Genomic DNA, 16,519 nt, shown 5'->3' with positions numbered 1-16,519 from the left:
ACAGCTGCACGTGTGTCTTCACCTGGGACAGTATTCTCCTGGACATGTTTGATGACAGCAAATATTGCGCAGCATGGACTACATGTTGTCCCAAATGGCAGAACTTGCCACTCATAGATGCTGACTGGATTATCGCGTTGCATGTCTCTCCACAGAAATCTAAGAAGCTGTCTATCTTCTTCGAGCAGCCAAATCTAATGGAACATGCCTTTAAAGTCACTCATGATGGCAACAAAATCCTCTCTACAGCGAAGCAACACTCCTAACAAGGTGGAAGGAAGAGTGGGCCCAGGCAGCAAATACTCATTAAGGGTATGGCCTTGATACATGAAGGAACAATTGTACACTACCCTGTGTTAGCCATTATGGTGCACCATATGTTTAATATGTTTACCAGGATTCATGTGTTTGCTTGATTGTTTTTTTTGTGACAGTTTGATCGCATAACCAGATTGCTCCAGCTTTTCAATTTCTTAGGTTGTACAGGTTGTACACCTTTGCCAGTTCTGGGCTCTTGCTGTACTGGCTCCATCTGGGTGATAAAGTAGTGATGATCAGAACCTATAAGCAGCACTGGCTGGGCCTGCGGAAATGCAAAAAGAGGCAGTACTTTGAGATGTTTATATTTCTTTTACAATAGGGCTACTAGATGTGAATGTTTAGCCAGATCCAAATTTGCTGCAGTGAAAACACTCTTTATTTTGAATCTTTTGTCTGGCTGATATGCTGGAGAAAGAGTGAAAGATACTTTTAAACCATGAATAAATTAGGTGTCATGTCGAACTGTCCTTAAAAAAAGCTTCTCTTCCTGTCTATTAGGCTTAAGTTGTTCTGCTGCATCATGAAGCAAGATGGTACGTTCAGACCCATCATCCAGAATTGCATAAGCCATTAGTGAATGCCCGCCATTGTGTAACAACATTTTACTGATTTTCAACATGACCTGGCTGCCATTTGCTGGCCAATCAAGGTACAGGATCTGACTTTCTTGAGGCATTTCAATTGAATTGAATTGAATTTCAACTTGCTTCATCTCAGCTGATTTTGTGTTGAGGTCATGCAGGACATTTAGGTGTTTGCCTTTACAATTTTTACAGATGCCCTTTAACCTGCATTGAGCAGCTTGATGTTTTCGTCCGCACCTCCAGAATCTCATTCATCTTAATCCAGTTAGTTTTGATTTCTCTGGTTAGCTGTGCAAAATTTGGGCACTGAATTTAGCTAGTGGTCTTTATTGTCACAGTAATGACAGTATGCATTCTTGCCTGGAGTTTGAATTTCTGAGGGGTTTACCACTGGAGTGTTTGAAGACTGCTCTGCACCCTGCAAAATGGCTGCCGACTGTAAAGTGGGCTTATGCTGGTATAAGGTATAGCTGTCAATCAGTCCCAAACTACCAATAAATCCCTAAACCTTTTCAACATATTGTATAAACACACTTATTGAATATTAGTGAACAGCACCCTATAGAAAATTATAATATAACAGAGAGATATGTATGAGGTGTACTCATTTATATATAAATCTCTAATCTTATTTTAAAGATTCAACATTTCTCTAAATATTCTTCAGAGACCTCTCAGATATCATCTTAAATACCTTCTCTAAATCTTCCTTCAACACATTTGAGTTTAGAGAATCTGCACAGATATCTTCAGCTCCAGTGGTTTGTGTTGTCTTCAGGACACGCCCACAGTCAGGAGAGTCTCATGAATATTCATGTAAGTGTCACTCTGTGGAGCCAATAATATTTCAGGATATACCTGTAGATCACAAAGGTGTGTTTTAGTGAAGTGAAAGAGTGAAAGAGCTCAGATTGTGTTCCTGCTGCACAAGAGCGTCTGTACTTCTGCATGTGAGTTTAACACTTCTACATTACGCTGATTTGTGGAGATGATGAAGGGGTTTTATATGTGTGAGTGTGATTTAAATGTCTGATCCTAAAGATCAAATCCCCAAACACAGATTAAACACTGAGTCAAACACGCTCATTTAAACACTGTGTCTAAAAGCTTTATTTTTAATCCCTTTAAAGTGTTTGTTCTCTTCTATATCAGACTGACTCAATAGTTTCAATAATTCAGCATTAAATATAACTCTAAACATTCAGAGCTACGAAATCAAAAGTAAAGTTAAAGCAGACCTTCCAGGTGAACATGAAGAAAAGCTGCTGAAAAACGAGCTTTAAAAGAGTAGGTTCAGATTGTTTTTTAAAGCTTGGTTGTGTTAATTTATTTTAATTATTAAAATGCTGATTTTCACTAAACAAATTACATTTAACCCTTAACTGTCAGCAGACGTTTTGAGTACTAACTAAATGTGTAGTACACGGGTCACCAATCTCGGTCCCGGAGGGCCGGTGTCCCTCCAGGGTTTAGCTCCAACTAGCCTCAACACACCTGCCTGGTTGTTTCAAGTATACCTAGGAAGACCTTGATTAGCTTGTTCAGGTGTGTTTGATTAGGGTTGGAGTTAAAATCTGCAGGACACCGGCCCTTCAGGAACAAGTTTGGTGGCCCCTGGTGTAGTATGTCACTCGACAAAGTATATAACATATATTAAATGTGAAATATATGAGGTGTCAGATCAGGGAACTGCATTCATTTGAAGAATATAAAGTGTGCTGTTCTTCATCTCAATATATTGTCATCTCCAGGTGATGGTCAGCGGCTGATTGTTTCCTCAAAGCTCTGCTAATGTCTGCATTGGTGTTTTAGCTGCAGTATGGCAGAGGAGCGAGTAAAGGACTCTCTCTCAGAGAAACACAGGTATTGACTCTGTTTTTACACCATTATTTCAACACTTTCTCTGAAGAACAAAGACCAACAACAATGCACTTATTTGTGTTGCTATTGCCTGATCAAATGATGGACAAAGCTTCAGTTTACAGCTTCAGCAAATGTGTTTAGATCATTCTAGATTACAGACAGCTCGATCAGAATATTTATCAGAGCTGAATATGTGTGATGTGTGCTGTTTAAAGTCCTGCACAACATCAGAGTTAACACTGACCACAGAACAGTTTCAGCTTGTGCTTATAGAGGAGATCAAATGAAGATGGAATGAACTAGAACATTTAATACAAATGTGCATGATAAACTTACAGTTCATAGTTCAGTGAAGGGAATTATAATATATATTTGTTTTTCAGACTTTACATACATTTTCAGAGATTAAGTTAATTCCTATAGATGCAAATATTGTTTTTTTATATTCCTTCATCTGGTTTCTGTGTTCTTTTTTAATTCCACAGATAAAAATATCTAAACTCTTATATAAGAGATTGAAGTTTATTCTGCAGATTATTCCTCTGGTGTGTTTGTGTTTTCAGGATGAGATCAGTATCACTTTTGTCTCAAATGCTTGAGCGCTCAAAACAACGTCAGAAAATCAACACAGATTCTTTGCTCAGTGAGAAAAAAGCATCATCTGCCAAAAGGTATTTTGTGGTTTACTCTATTGTTCACACAAAAACTGTCAGCAGTGTTCATCAGGATTTAAAAATAAATAAATAAATAAATTATATATATATATACACACACACTTTAAGGATTTTTTTTCAGTGAAATGTCCAGAAAAGACTTGAATGGTATTATATATTTTTCTAACTTGAATTGTTCTGTATGTATTCATCCATAGTCCTAATCGGCATAAATATCTGACCATAAAACATTTCCATATTATTATTTTTTTTACCTAAAATAATGCATCCGAATAAACTCTGGTAGTAAAATGTCCTTTTTGTCATAGTGAGTTTTAAATAAAGAGACAAAAGAATCATCTGCCTAAATAAAAGTACAAATGGCAAGGTGAAGATTAAAGCAAACACAAAATAATCCAAGTAACAAGGTGGCAGACAAATACCAAAAATATAATCCACAGAGCAGAGAGACACAAAAATCGACAAGGTTCATATGTAATTTAAGAAGCATTCATATGCAAACAATCCCATCATACAGATATTCATGGGCTCTATTTTAATGATCTAGAGACAAAGGGGCCTATCATACATCCGGCACAATGCAGCGCAAGGCGCGACGCAACTGTTGTTTGCTAGTTTCAGCTTACCACAAAAGTCGTTTTTATGTTTTGCAGCACGCTGTTTAAATAGCAAATGCATTTGCGCTCATATATGTTTCCATAAGCGTTCTGGTCTAAAAAAATAGGCTTGTTGAGGCGCATTGCTGATGCATTGCTATTCTGAGGAACTAAAAAAAAAATTTCAATAGACCTGCTTAGAGGACGTCTAAAGTTTAGCCCAGAGCTTGTTAGTTGTGCCTCGCTTACACATTGCTTAACACATACAGGATGTACAGCAATACACAAATATCTTTACATATGAAAAATAATTAAAATATTAAGGATATAGATAGGATATAAATTAATTGGCTCCACGGCCAAGCGGCAATGCCGAGCCTCCCGCGGGAATGCGACGCCACCGCCCCAGGGTGCTGTTAAGTCCGGTAAACGGACCGTGAAGCGTTCCCGGGACGGGCCATTCGGAGAAGAGGGGACCTGCTCTTTCCTTGGTGGGGGGCCGAGGATTATTACATCAGTCCTCAATGACTCTAAACTCATCGCTGCCGGCCTCCGGGCTAACGGCAACCAAATTTCCAAAAGAGCAGTTTCCTCTCTCTCCGGATGCGCAAACCCGAGCACTGCCAGTGTGGAACGCTCCACCTTCCATCTTGCAGCGCCAGGACCCCTCGCCTCAGGCCCTCAGAGTGCAGCAGAACGGACTCCTTTCTCTCACTCTGGCCTCACCGCGAGATCCAGGGAGGAAGGTAAGAGAAATTATCTTATTTTCAGCTCTTCCTCGGGACGCTCTGCTTCCCAGGATGAGCACTCCCATCCCGAGCTGCCCCTTCCGATGGTGCCATTAGCGCGCACTCTGCTGGCTTGGTTAGCACCGCTCAGCGCGTTGCGGTGGCTCATACGGACGGTCTGACTCGGCTATGCGATTCAGTTCGCTATTCGCCCTCTCAAGTTTACGGATGTCCTTTTCACGAGGGTGATCCCCTAGAGCACCCCTATCTTGCGAGAGGAAATTGCTGTCCTCCTGGCGAAGGATGCAATCGAGCAGGTCCCTCTAGCCGAGATGAGGTCCGGGTTTTACAGCCCGTATTTCATTGTGCCCAAAAAGAGCGGGAGGTCAAGGCCAATCCTTAATCTGCGCAAACTGAACTGTCATTTATTCAAAATGCTTTTCAGAATGCTCCCGCAGACACGCTTAATTCAGAGCATCCGTCCAAAGGATTGGTTTGCAGCAATAGACCTGAAGGACACATGTTTTCACATCTCCTTTCTTCCACGCCACCGCTTTTTTCTCCGGTTCGTGTTCGAAGGACGAGCGTGGCAATACTAAGTCCTCCCCTTTGGACTCTTTCTGTCTCTGCACGTTTTCCCCAAGCTCGAGGAGGGTGCCCTAGCACGCTGCGCCTTGTGGACATCCGCATACTCAACTATCGCGACGATTGACTCATCTAGCCTCGTTCCGCGATCAGCTGATTATGCACAGAGACAAAGTGCTTCGGCACCTTGACCTGTTGAAGTTTCAGGTCAACCGAGAGAAGAGCAAACTTTGCCCTGTGCAGAGGATCTCTTATCTCGGGCTGGAACTGGATTCGGTCACTATGGTTGCGCACCTCTCCAAGGAGCGCACCAGGCTGATGCTTTCCTGTGTAAGCAAGCTCCACAGGAAGATAGTGGTCCCACTGAAATGTTTTCAGATGCTCCTGGGGCATATGGCATCCGCAGCCGCGGTCACGCCACTCAATTTGCTGCATATGAGACCACTTCGGCGTTGGCTTTGCAATCGAGTCCCCAGACGAGCATGGCACGCGGGCACGCACCGGGTGCGCGTCACTTCGCTGTGTCTCCGCACCCTTAGCCCCTGGACGGATCTGGTTTTTATACAGGCCGGAGTGCCCCTAGGGCTAGTATCCAGGCATATTGTCGTGATGACAGATGCCTCCAGCATGGGCTGGAGGGCCGTGTACAACGAGCATGCAGCCGGGGGTTCGTTGCCTATATCAATCGTATGGGGGGTATAGGCTCTTGCCGCATGTCTCAGCTCGCTCACCGTCTGCTCCTTTGGAGTCACACGCGGCTGAAATCGCTGCGTGCCATCCACATTCTGGGCGAGCTCAACCATGCAGCCAGTGCGCTCTCACGGCAGCTAGTGTCCCGAGGGAAGTGGAGACTCCATCCCGATTCGGTCCAGCTGATATGGTCTCGCTTCGGGGAAGCCCAGATCGATCTGTTTGCTTCCACCGAGAACGCACATTGCCAGCTGTTTTATTCCCTGACCGTGTGGTCCATAGACAGAGCGCGGAAGACTTAGGTGACTTACCGCCCACGGTACTTAACACCATCACTCAGGCTAGAGCACCCTCTACGAGGCATGCCTATGCCCTGAAGTGGAGTCTATTTCTCTGACTCTGGCGGTTAAATCCGTCCCACCCCCCTCTCATGCCCTCTTGGGATATCTCTCTAGTCCTAGCGGGTCTGCAGAGTTCGAGCCACTCAAGTCAGCATCTCTTAAATTCTGTCATTAAAGACAGCTCTGCTGATCGCATTGGCGTCATTCAAGAGAGTTGGGGATCTGGAGGCATTTTCGGTCAGCGAATCGTGCCTTGAATTCGGGCCGGGTTACTCTCACGTTGTCCTGAGACCCCTGTCTGGCTATGTGCCCAAGGTTCATACAACCCATTTAGAGATCAGGTGGTGAACCTGCAAGCGCTGCCTTCGGAGGAGGCAGGCTCAACCCACTCACTGCTTTGTCCCGTTCGCGCTTTGCGCCTTTACGTGGAAAAAACGTAAAATGTAAGATCATGTGAACAGCTCTTTATCTGTTACGGTGGTCGGCAGAAGGAAAGTGCCGTATCAAAACAGAGGTTGGCCCACTGGTTAGTTGATGCCATCGCCTTCGCTTATCAATGCCAGGGCGAGCCGCGCCCTCCTAAGGTGAGAGCGCACACTACAAGAGGTGTCGCTTCCTCATGGGCGTTATCACGCGGCGCCTCTCTCACAGATATCTGCAGGGCTGTGGGTTGGGCGACACCTAGCACATTCGCGAGGTTCTATAATCTTCGAGTGGAGCCAGTTTCCTCCCGATTATTGGGTAACCCCAATCAATCGGGGGGGGATTAAGCTCGGTGTCACAAACGCTTGCTGCACCATGCTCCCTAACCTGGAGATGCGTGCGCTTTATCCTACTCTGCTAGTAAGTTTCCCTTCTCAGGCGAATCCTAGAGAGTTCCTCCGAGGCCCTCATCATCGACTCAGCAGAGGAGAATGATGAGCAGAATGGTACGCCCATTTGGTCTACACGCATATTGAGGATCGGTGCCCGCTATCTGCATCCCCACTTTGTGATGCCATATGCATCATTACCACGTTGTGTTCTCCCTTATCAGGCGGTCCAATGTCTTCCCTAACCGCTAACCAGCTTATCATATGTAACACTACCCCTCATTAGGGCTAGTCCATATGCCTCCTTACCATCAGGTCTCCCCTTCTGGGTAGCAGGTGGTCTCTGCCGCGTCCTCCCCCTGCGGGGACTCATGCTTCCCAACGAACTGTCGTATTACCAAAAATCCCTAGTCTATATTAGCTAGGTAAAAGCACACTTACGACCGCCGATTAACTTAAACATTTATTCCCATGTAATGGTAATATGTTTGGCCTAGGGGACGTTGGAAGGTTACGCTCTTGGTGATGTCAGTGCGCTCACGCTTTGGCTTGGCAAACTACACATCAGGCGCGTGACGGGCTTGGTTGCCGTAGCACTTTCCATACAGTCTTCTAAAGTCTGTTTATACACACGTCTCCGTTCCCTATTCGGGGAACGTGGGTTACGTACGTAACCTGGACGTTCCCCTTCATATAGGAACTTCGACGTATGTCTCCACTGCCACAGCACCTGAGTCTCCAGCTGGGAGCTGAGCTATCGGCTCTTCAGCATGCAAAATTCTGACGAGCTAACTCACACAGCCGACTAATATAGCCCTAATTGGCTCATCAGTTTCAGCTGTGGAGCTAAGCTCCATTCAATCTGCCCACTGGCCTTTGTCCATCATGGCCTCCTAACCATCCCCATATTCAATTGGCTGCATCACTGTCTCCTCTCCACCAATCAGCTGGTGTGTGGTGTGCGGTCTGGCGCAAAATGGCTGCCGTTGCGTCATCCAGGTGGATGCTGCACACTGGTGGTAGATGAGGAGATTCCCCCCACTGTGTAAAGCGCTTTGAGTGCCCAGAAAAGTGCTATATAAATGTAAGGAATTATTAATTATTATTATTATTAATTGGCATTTCATTGGCCCGTTTTTATATCTTCAGAAAAGATTGGTCGTCTAAAGCACTCCTAAAGTCTGTTTATACAGACACACGTCTCCATTCCCTATTTGGGGAACATGTGTTACGTACGTAACCTGGGCGTTGTGCTGGTTGAAAGTCTCTTCACAGTCTAATAGTAATGATTACAGTAAATGATCTAAATGTATTTATATGCATTTTTATACTTTGGGTAAGGCATAAAACTAAAAAATGTTCATCCAATTAAATAGAGTCGGGCCAACATCTCTCATTATTCTGATAAGTAGTGTAAGCTGTCTGTCAGCAAATGCAGATTTGAACAACTGCGCAGCCGTTTGTACGCAGCTCCGCAGACTGCCGCAGGTCCAGGCACAAAACACGGTCATTGTGCCTGGAAAGTGCCTGCCTGCTGTGCCTCTACTTTCCTCCTCTTCTGACCACGTAGTCATATTCTCTCTTGTGATTTCTATGTAGATGTTTGATTAGGTTTGTGGTATTACCATAGTACCTCACAAATTTGTTACATGTGTTACAAACTGCTTCGTTTAAGTTTATGGAAGTGAAGTAGCTCCACACATAACTTCACTTGGGGTCATCCAATGATAGCGGGACTGAAAACGTGCTAGGCCAGCGGGCTGCGTGGCTAGCTAGCGTGACCTGCAGGTGTACAGTGCCGTATTATGCACATGATTTGGCAGGCGGAAGGACAAAGTAGTTTCGACAAAGTTTACATTATTCAGATGAACTAGGGTAATTGTGGTTACTTTCCGCTGTATTTCTATTTCCAATAAACTACATATTTGCTCCAAATTACTGAAATATCGATATTTTGATAAGATAATCGATTCTAGAACATACAAAGCTGGTATCGGAGATATTGATATTTTAGTATTGATCTGCACATCACTAGAATTTAGAAATAGTTTTAAAACAAATCAAAAACAAAACAAAATAATAGATGTCTGTGCGTATGTGGCGCGTAGGGTTTGTTTTTTGGCTAGCTCAGGTTGAGCTGTAGATTTCACTTCCTTACACAATACACCAAAATATACTTAAGAGCAGCAAGGAGGAAGAACACACACACACACAAAGTGTTTCAATAAAGAATCGTAGCGACTACGCCACCCCAACTTAATGGGGAATAAGTCCAAACAAGGACATAGGTTCGTTCCCTTTAAAATAAGTGCAGGCAGAAATGTGCGAAACAATTTATAAAAATACAAAATATTATTCTGCTCAAGCAGTATAGTGCACACTTGCATAAAACAGCAATTAAACACACATTTCCTCACTATGGAGTAAGCAACATTAATCACATAATAATAATAATAATAATAATAATAAACACAAACACACTAAGCCCAGGAGCTGGGCTCTCACCAGGAGGAGTGAACACCACAGAATAAATCCACAGCACTCTATAGACACATCACTGTGTACTTCACCCACTCAGCATCACATCACTCAAAAAAGTGTCCCACACCAGTTCACTGAAGGGCCCCTCCACCCGTGAGGTCCAGGCTCTTGGAAAACACAAAAGGTGTAAATTTACAGATAAAACTATACTCAAATCAAATATAAAAATTACTGTTGCTCACAGAAAATAGACACGCCAAACTTCCTATCTTACAATACTTAAATCTAATATCACAACTGAGGAAAATCAAACTAGTGATGGGAAGTTCAGATCATTTTACTGACTCTAATCTTTGAGTCTCATTCATCAAGTTGAACTAATCTTTTTCGAGTCATTTTGTTCATTTGGTTCAATTTGCCAAAAATGTTATTAAAATGTTACAAATTGCTTTCAAACACTGCTACAACTAGCCCAAAAGGTTGATCACACAACAAATAAGTCATAAATAGAATACTATAAGGATGAGAAAATAATACTTCAATGTTTACCAGCTCTTTTATAAAAAAAGGCATTGTTGTCTCTTTGCTCAGCTCACCTCTTCATGTCTTCTAATGTCAGTGGTTCGTTCACGTTACTGACAGTCACATATAATCTTAACCAATGTACACAGTCTGAGCAGATAGAAGCCATGATAATTAGTTCACCTTTCAAGTCTTGAGTCATTTGTTCTTTATGTGAAAGAATGACTCAAACCCGAGGACTCAAGAGATGAACTGTTCAATTCTTTTTCCGGCTCTAAACGCGTATGATTGGCCCGTGATGAACGAGTGACTCAGACCTGATAGAGGACTCAAGAGATGAACAGTTCAATTCTTTTTTCCGGCTCTAAACGCGTATGATTGGCCCGTGATGACCGAGTGACTCAGACCAGATAGAAGACTTGAGAGATGAACGGTTCAATTCTTTTTCCAGCTCTAAACGCGTATGATTGGCCCGTGATGACCGAGTGACTCAGACCTGATAGAGGACTTGAGAGCTCTAAACGCTTATGATTGGCTTCTGCCTTTCCGTGATGAACGACTCGAAATGTAATGAAGACTTGAAATGAATGATACCACCTGCACAAATGTGTGGATGTGCGGATGAACGAATAACTCCCTGAGAGGACTCGTAGTTCCCGTGTCATATTGAAGATTCGTTCAAAATGAACGAATCGTTCATGAACGACCCATCACTAAATCAAACACAATTAAACAATACAACCAAGATGAGATACTAAAATAACAAAATGTGTGGTGTTGCTAAAACTTAAAGCAGTAGCACTAGCAACACCACAAAATCAACATCCAAAACACATAAATTAAAAAGTCAAATTACGCGCAAAACGAAAGTGAAACGTAAAAACTTAATACAACCCAAACATAACTCAACCCAACTAAACTGAACCCCCCTCTACTAGAGGCGATATCTGCGACGGTTCGTTCGCTGTGATGGCAGAGCTCCTGATTGCTGCTGGAAGGGCGTGGATATTAAAACAGATGCCCGGTGCAGGACACACCCATATAATTTGACAGAAAGGCGACAGTAACGTAACGTTATTCACAATAGAGAAGAAGGATCTGTATGAAACAAATAGTGTTAGTCGCGATCATAAGAAAGTGCTTAAAAAGCACATGACTTAGACAAAAACCCTCACCAAAGGTGTAACAATCAGAAGCAACAGTCTCTCAGTCAACACAAGACCATTAAACATGGGCCAGGAAACACTAGAGTGACAGAGTACTTATAATTACACAAAATCACCCAGGAAACGCCTCCCCAGTCTATTCAAGCCACTGCATGTAATGTAACCATACCTGTGCACAGTCTATGTAAAAGCCCTACCAACCATTAGTATTACACTAAAACTCAGGTTAACAGCAGCCAAAAGCTAACGCACTTACCTACAAACACTGCCAACCAGAGACCCAAAAAAAGGAAGTGACGCACAAGACCTGAAGTCAGACATGACGTGCCGCAAGGGTGAACTTCCCAGTTTATATAGCAGGGTGCCACCTGCTGATAGGTGGGTGAAAGTTTCAGTCACCACACCCATCTTATCACACGTACAAGAAGTTTTCCTATCCAAAAGAGTGAAAGTGAAAGTAAAGAATAAGGAGGCCCATCTCTCAACCTCGAGTTGCAGATGCTCTGTTTAACTGTGTTCTCGTAAGTGAAGCGTTCAGTTTTTACACTGACAAAGTCGTCATGTAAACAGCAAATGCACCATGGCGCAACGCAACTGATCCCTAAAGGAAATGGGAGATGAGACTCTGGTTGGTTTATTCTCAAAACACACCTATAACTAATTAATAGAATAAGCTTAACCCTGTTAGACCATGCGCCATGACGCAAAGCAGATTTTTCCGTCCCTAAAATAGCAAAATTATATTCCGACATGCCATTAATGCGTTTGTGCCCTGCGCTTTGCACTTTGTGCTTGGATGGTTAAAATAGAGCCTTGAGTCAAACACGGTCATTTAAACACTGTGTCTAAAAGCTTTATTTTTAATCCCTTTAAAGTGTTTGTTCTCTTCTATATCAGACTGACTCAATAGTAGGGATGTCAAAAATAATAGTTTTTTTCGGTGCACTGCGATGCAGACGCAGACAATTCGGTATCGGTTCAGTAATAATCATAACCGGTTATTACTGACGTCATTTACCTCATATGCGCTCTGTCGCGAGGGAGGCGATCGCGAGTATTTACAGCACTTTAACTACTTAAAACTCATAAACTGTGCACAATTTCACTGTGTGTGTTTGCTGGATCAGTCTTTCACTGACATATACAACAATAGCCCCTATGTCACTGAGATCGAGAGAATGAAAGTAGCCTACTCCATTTCTCTCTCTCGCGTGCGCGCGCTCTGTCTCTCTCTCTCTTTCTCACACACACAAATAGTGGCCCATTTCACCTGCTGGCGTGGCTTTTCTTATAGCCCGGCTGTTTTACAGCGGGTGTTTTACAGCATTACTTTTGCATCCAGAAACAAGCACGTGTCTGCAGACTTTTCTCCACCGTGTCTATCATACATCAGCTGTGAGATCGCCGCTGCCGCCTGCTGCTTATGCCTAGTTCAAACTAGAGGATTTTAAGCCTGATTTGAGCACGATTTGGAAGTTAACGAGCTCGCCGAAAGATCGGGCTGTGATCGGGAAGAAATCTGCGGGTGCTCGGTGCTCGCCGCTCTTTATGTGTGAACTACTGAACAACGCAGCAACGAGGCTCGCTGACGTGTCGCCGACACCTCGGAGACGGCAATCCAACATTTAGCATGCTAAATATTCCAGAGCCGTCGGCCGACTCAACCCCACGTGTGGTCAGATGTAGTGACGAGCTGCAGCCAATGAGAGACCATATCAGCATGAGCTGAATGTCTGTGTGCTCAGGAGCTCAGCAGAAACATCTGTGATTGGTCAGAATGGGCATCGGTGCACTCGCTTCATTCTGCGTTAGCACAGACATGAGAGTAGGATATATTAACAGTGGAACTAGAATTCTGTAACTATTAGAATTACCATACTGCTCATTCTGGCCGTTTCTTATATAAAACGCCTTATTATCACAACATATTTACATTTAAAGCTATTATTGAGATATTAAAATTAAGCTTTGAATGTCTGGAATCATATTTAATGACACCATTACCCTAAAAATATAACCTTTTTTTGGTAATACAGCCTATAAATATGTAGATAAGATACTAAAACACTTGAAGGTCTTGGCTTTCATTTTCACTTTCAAACAGGAGCTATTTAACAGCACAGAATATGCTGTTTTGAAAGATATCTGAAGTAAATTGATGTTTTTGCCATCAGAAAGTTTTGTTTATGTTAGCAGAAAATTGCTAGGCAAGAAAATGCACACATATTTAAAATCACAGTGAAAAGTATCAGACATGCATGCAGTCATTTTGACCAATATGGTAATTTAAGGCAGAAATGCTCAGTTCTTTACTGTTTTGTAATAAAAAAAATAACAATGTTAGAAAGAAATACACTGATAGTTAGAAAACGGCAGGGTGTTATAAATATGTTAGTTTTATTTCAAAGAGTTATAAAATTGCAAAAATTAAAAACTCTCTGTGTATCTATCCACTGAAACCTTGCAGATGAGTGATTAATCCGCTGATAAATCAGCTGATTTGACGATGTTTTTAAATGCTTTCTACAAAGCTTGAAACACTGTCAGTGATGTCATCAGCACACAAGCAGCCAATAGTGTTCAGCTTTTTCTGACGACTCCTCCCTCAAAATTTTATTGGCTGTGGTTTGGTAGCTTGAATGAGCTGATGGGGAATGAGTTGTTGTCAGATCATGTAGTGTGTGACCCCCCTCTTGTGGATCATTCACAGAGTGTTGCGTAGTGTGAACACCTCAGAGATTAAAAGACACAAAGTCAAGTCATGTAGTGTGAACGGCACAGCGATCTGCTGATGTTTAAAATCCTGTAGTGTGAACTAGCCTTTATCAGCATCACTCATCTGTGAAGAACGCAGCACGCAAGAGCCAATCGCAACCGTTTTTTTTTTTTTTTGAGGGTGTGACCAATCAAAGGGGTGTAAGAGAACTAGACAAGGATCAGAAATTGAGCTGGATATTTATATTTGTTTATATTATTTGCTAAATGCTCGTGTTGTTTAAAGTTACAGTTTATATATCTGACTGTTTGTATTAAATGACAAAATTGTATTACAAATAGCATATAAATATAAATATATTCATACATTTTAATACAAGAAATGCTGCTGTGAAGAAAATATAAAACTGTGTATGGAAAGCACCGTCGAATTGAACCAAATCGATGGCATGATAATCGTAACCGAACCGAACCATGAGACTAGTGTAGGTTCACAGCTCTACTCAATAGTGTCCAAAAATTCAGCATTAAATATAACTCTAAACATTCAGAGTCACCAAATCAAAAGTAAAGTTAAAGCAGACCTTCCGGTTGAACAGGAAGAAAAGCTGCTGAAAAACAACAAGCTGACGATCCTTAAACAACCTTTGGATAAAAGCGTCTGCTAAATGACTAAATGTAAATGTAAATGTAAACAACACTGCATTTAACCCTTTACTGTCAGAGTAACTCATTAACCAAAGAGCCTCTTTAGTAGAGAGACACTTTAATACTAACTAAATCAACAATTAGCTGAACCTGAACTTCTCTTGATAAACTCTATATATAATGCATTTATCTTAAATCAAATGTGAAACAGCTGGGATGTCAGATCAGGGGTTAAACCAACTGCATTCATGTTAAGGACTATATATATATATATATATATATATATATATATATATATATATATATATATATATATATATAGTATGATTGTTTCCTGAAAGCTCTGCTATTGTCTGCATAGGTGTTTTAGCTGCAGTATGGCAGAGGAGCGAGTAAAGGACTCTCTCTCAGAGAAACACAGGTATTGACTCTGTTTTTACACCATTATTTCAACACTTTCTCTGAAGAACAAAGACAAACAACAATACACTTAATTGTGTTGCTATTGCCTGATCAAATGATGGACAAAGCTTCAGTTTACAGCTTCAGCAAATGTGTTTAGATCATTCTAGATTACAGACAGCTTCATCTGTGTTCATATTTACCAGAGCTTAATGTGTGTCATGTGTCAGGTTTAATGTCCTGTTCAACATCAGAGTTAAAACTGACTGCAGAACAGTTTCAGCTTGTGCTTATGGAGGTGATTAAATAAAGGTCAACTAGAAATGTATTTAAATGTGCTCGTCCTGCAGTTTATTCCTCTGGTGTGTTTGTGTGTTCAGTGTGAGATTAGGATCATGTGTGTCAAGCTTTGTGTCTCTGAAGAGTAACGGGTTAATGGATCGTCCTCCACCAAACCTCAGTGAGGAAACACCATCACCTGCCCAAAGGTATTGTGTGTGTGTTTTATTAATCTCACATGGACTGTTTGCAAATATTTCAGTATTCATCATGAGATTTTATTGTTCAGAAATATGCATCTGTGTATAAACTTTGTATTAAATGTTTAAATATTAAGTTCTAATACATTATTTAGACATTGAATGATCATAAATAAAACAGATGCCTAAAAATGGATCATAAACAATAGCATAAATACAATGAAACAGGTATAACGTGTTATATATTTGCTAAATTATGTACTTGCATTATCTGAAATGCGGTTTCCCTCACAGTACCAATACATGTGGTATGAGTGTGAATATGTGTGTTTGGATGTTTCCCAGTGATGGGTTGCAGCTGGAATGGCATTCGCTGCGTAAAACATATGCTGAATAAGTTGGTGGTTCTTTCCTCTGTGGCGACCCCAGATTAATAAATGAAATAAGATAAAAAGAAAATGAATGAATGAATAAAACATGATGGACATTTCGGATTATATACATAGACTATGATTTTACAATAATTTCCAGCTTGTGCATCAATAAAGTCATGTGATTAAGTTATAACAGATCATGTGATGATGGGATGACATTTATGGACAAAGCCGCAGAGTGTCCATTGTGTTTCCTCTTCTGAGGCACAACTCATTTAATATAGAAGAAAAAAGGCCTACAGTGGCTTCACAAAACTGCATTTCTCTGGCTGATATGTAGTGCCAGGTCAGGAGAAAGTGACAATTTTCTTCTCTCTGACTCTTTGGATGAAGACTCTGTTTTATTCACAAATGTTGCTTAATCCAGTTTGTCATTTAAGTTATTTTTCCTCAGTAATGAAAACACGACAACCCATATTGAAAGAAAAACACAGAATCGTTTACTTTTTTGTTATATGAAATATCACATGTTATGAGT

General features: G+C 41.7%; 2 protein-coding genes across 4 annotated transcripts in view; both read left to right on the top strand.

Moving 5' to 3' along the window:
* Positions 1–16,519, top strand: part of LOC137491225 (uncharacterized) — a 482,468-nt gene that overhangs the window by 46,956 nt on the left and 418,993 nt on the right. The window lies entirely within an intron of this gene.
* Positions 156–16,519, top strand: part of si:dkey-151g22.1 — a 46,326-nt gene continuing 29,962 nt past the window's right edge. Inside the window, exons 1-5 of one of the 3 annotated variants that reach the window (XM_073946397.1) lie at positions 156–312; positions 2,657–2,768; positions 3,332–3,439; positions 15,088–15,147; positions 15,509–15,616. Coding sequence is in view for 2 of the 3 variants with exons in the window: in XM_068219692.2 (XP_068075793.2) it covers positions 2,725–2,768; positions 3,332–3,439; positions 15,088–15,147; positions 15,509–15,616 (320 nt within the window). In the remaining variant the exon portion in view is untranslated. Of the gene's footprint in view, positions 313–1,776; positions 1,856–2,656; positions 2,769–3,331; positions 3,440–15,087; positions 15,148–15,508; positions 15,617–16,519 lie in introns of those variants that run through there. The other 2 variants (XM_068219692.2, NM_001144046.1) reach the window with 2 other exon arrangements.

This window comes from Danio rerio, chromosome 4 (assembly GCF_049306965.1).
Source record: "Danio rerio strain Tuebingen ecotype United States chromosome 4, GRCz12tu, whole genome shotgun sequence".
Lineage (NCBI taxonomy): Eukaryota > Metazoa > Chordata > Actinopteri > Cypriniformes > Danionidae > Danio > Danio rerio.
Note: the sequence above shows the minus strand (reverse complement) of the source record. Positions and strands in the feature narration are given on the sequence as shown.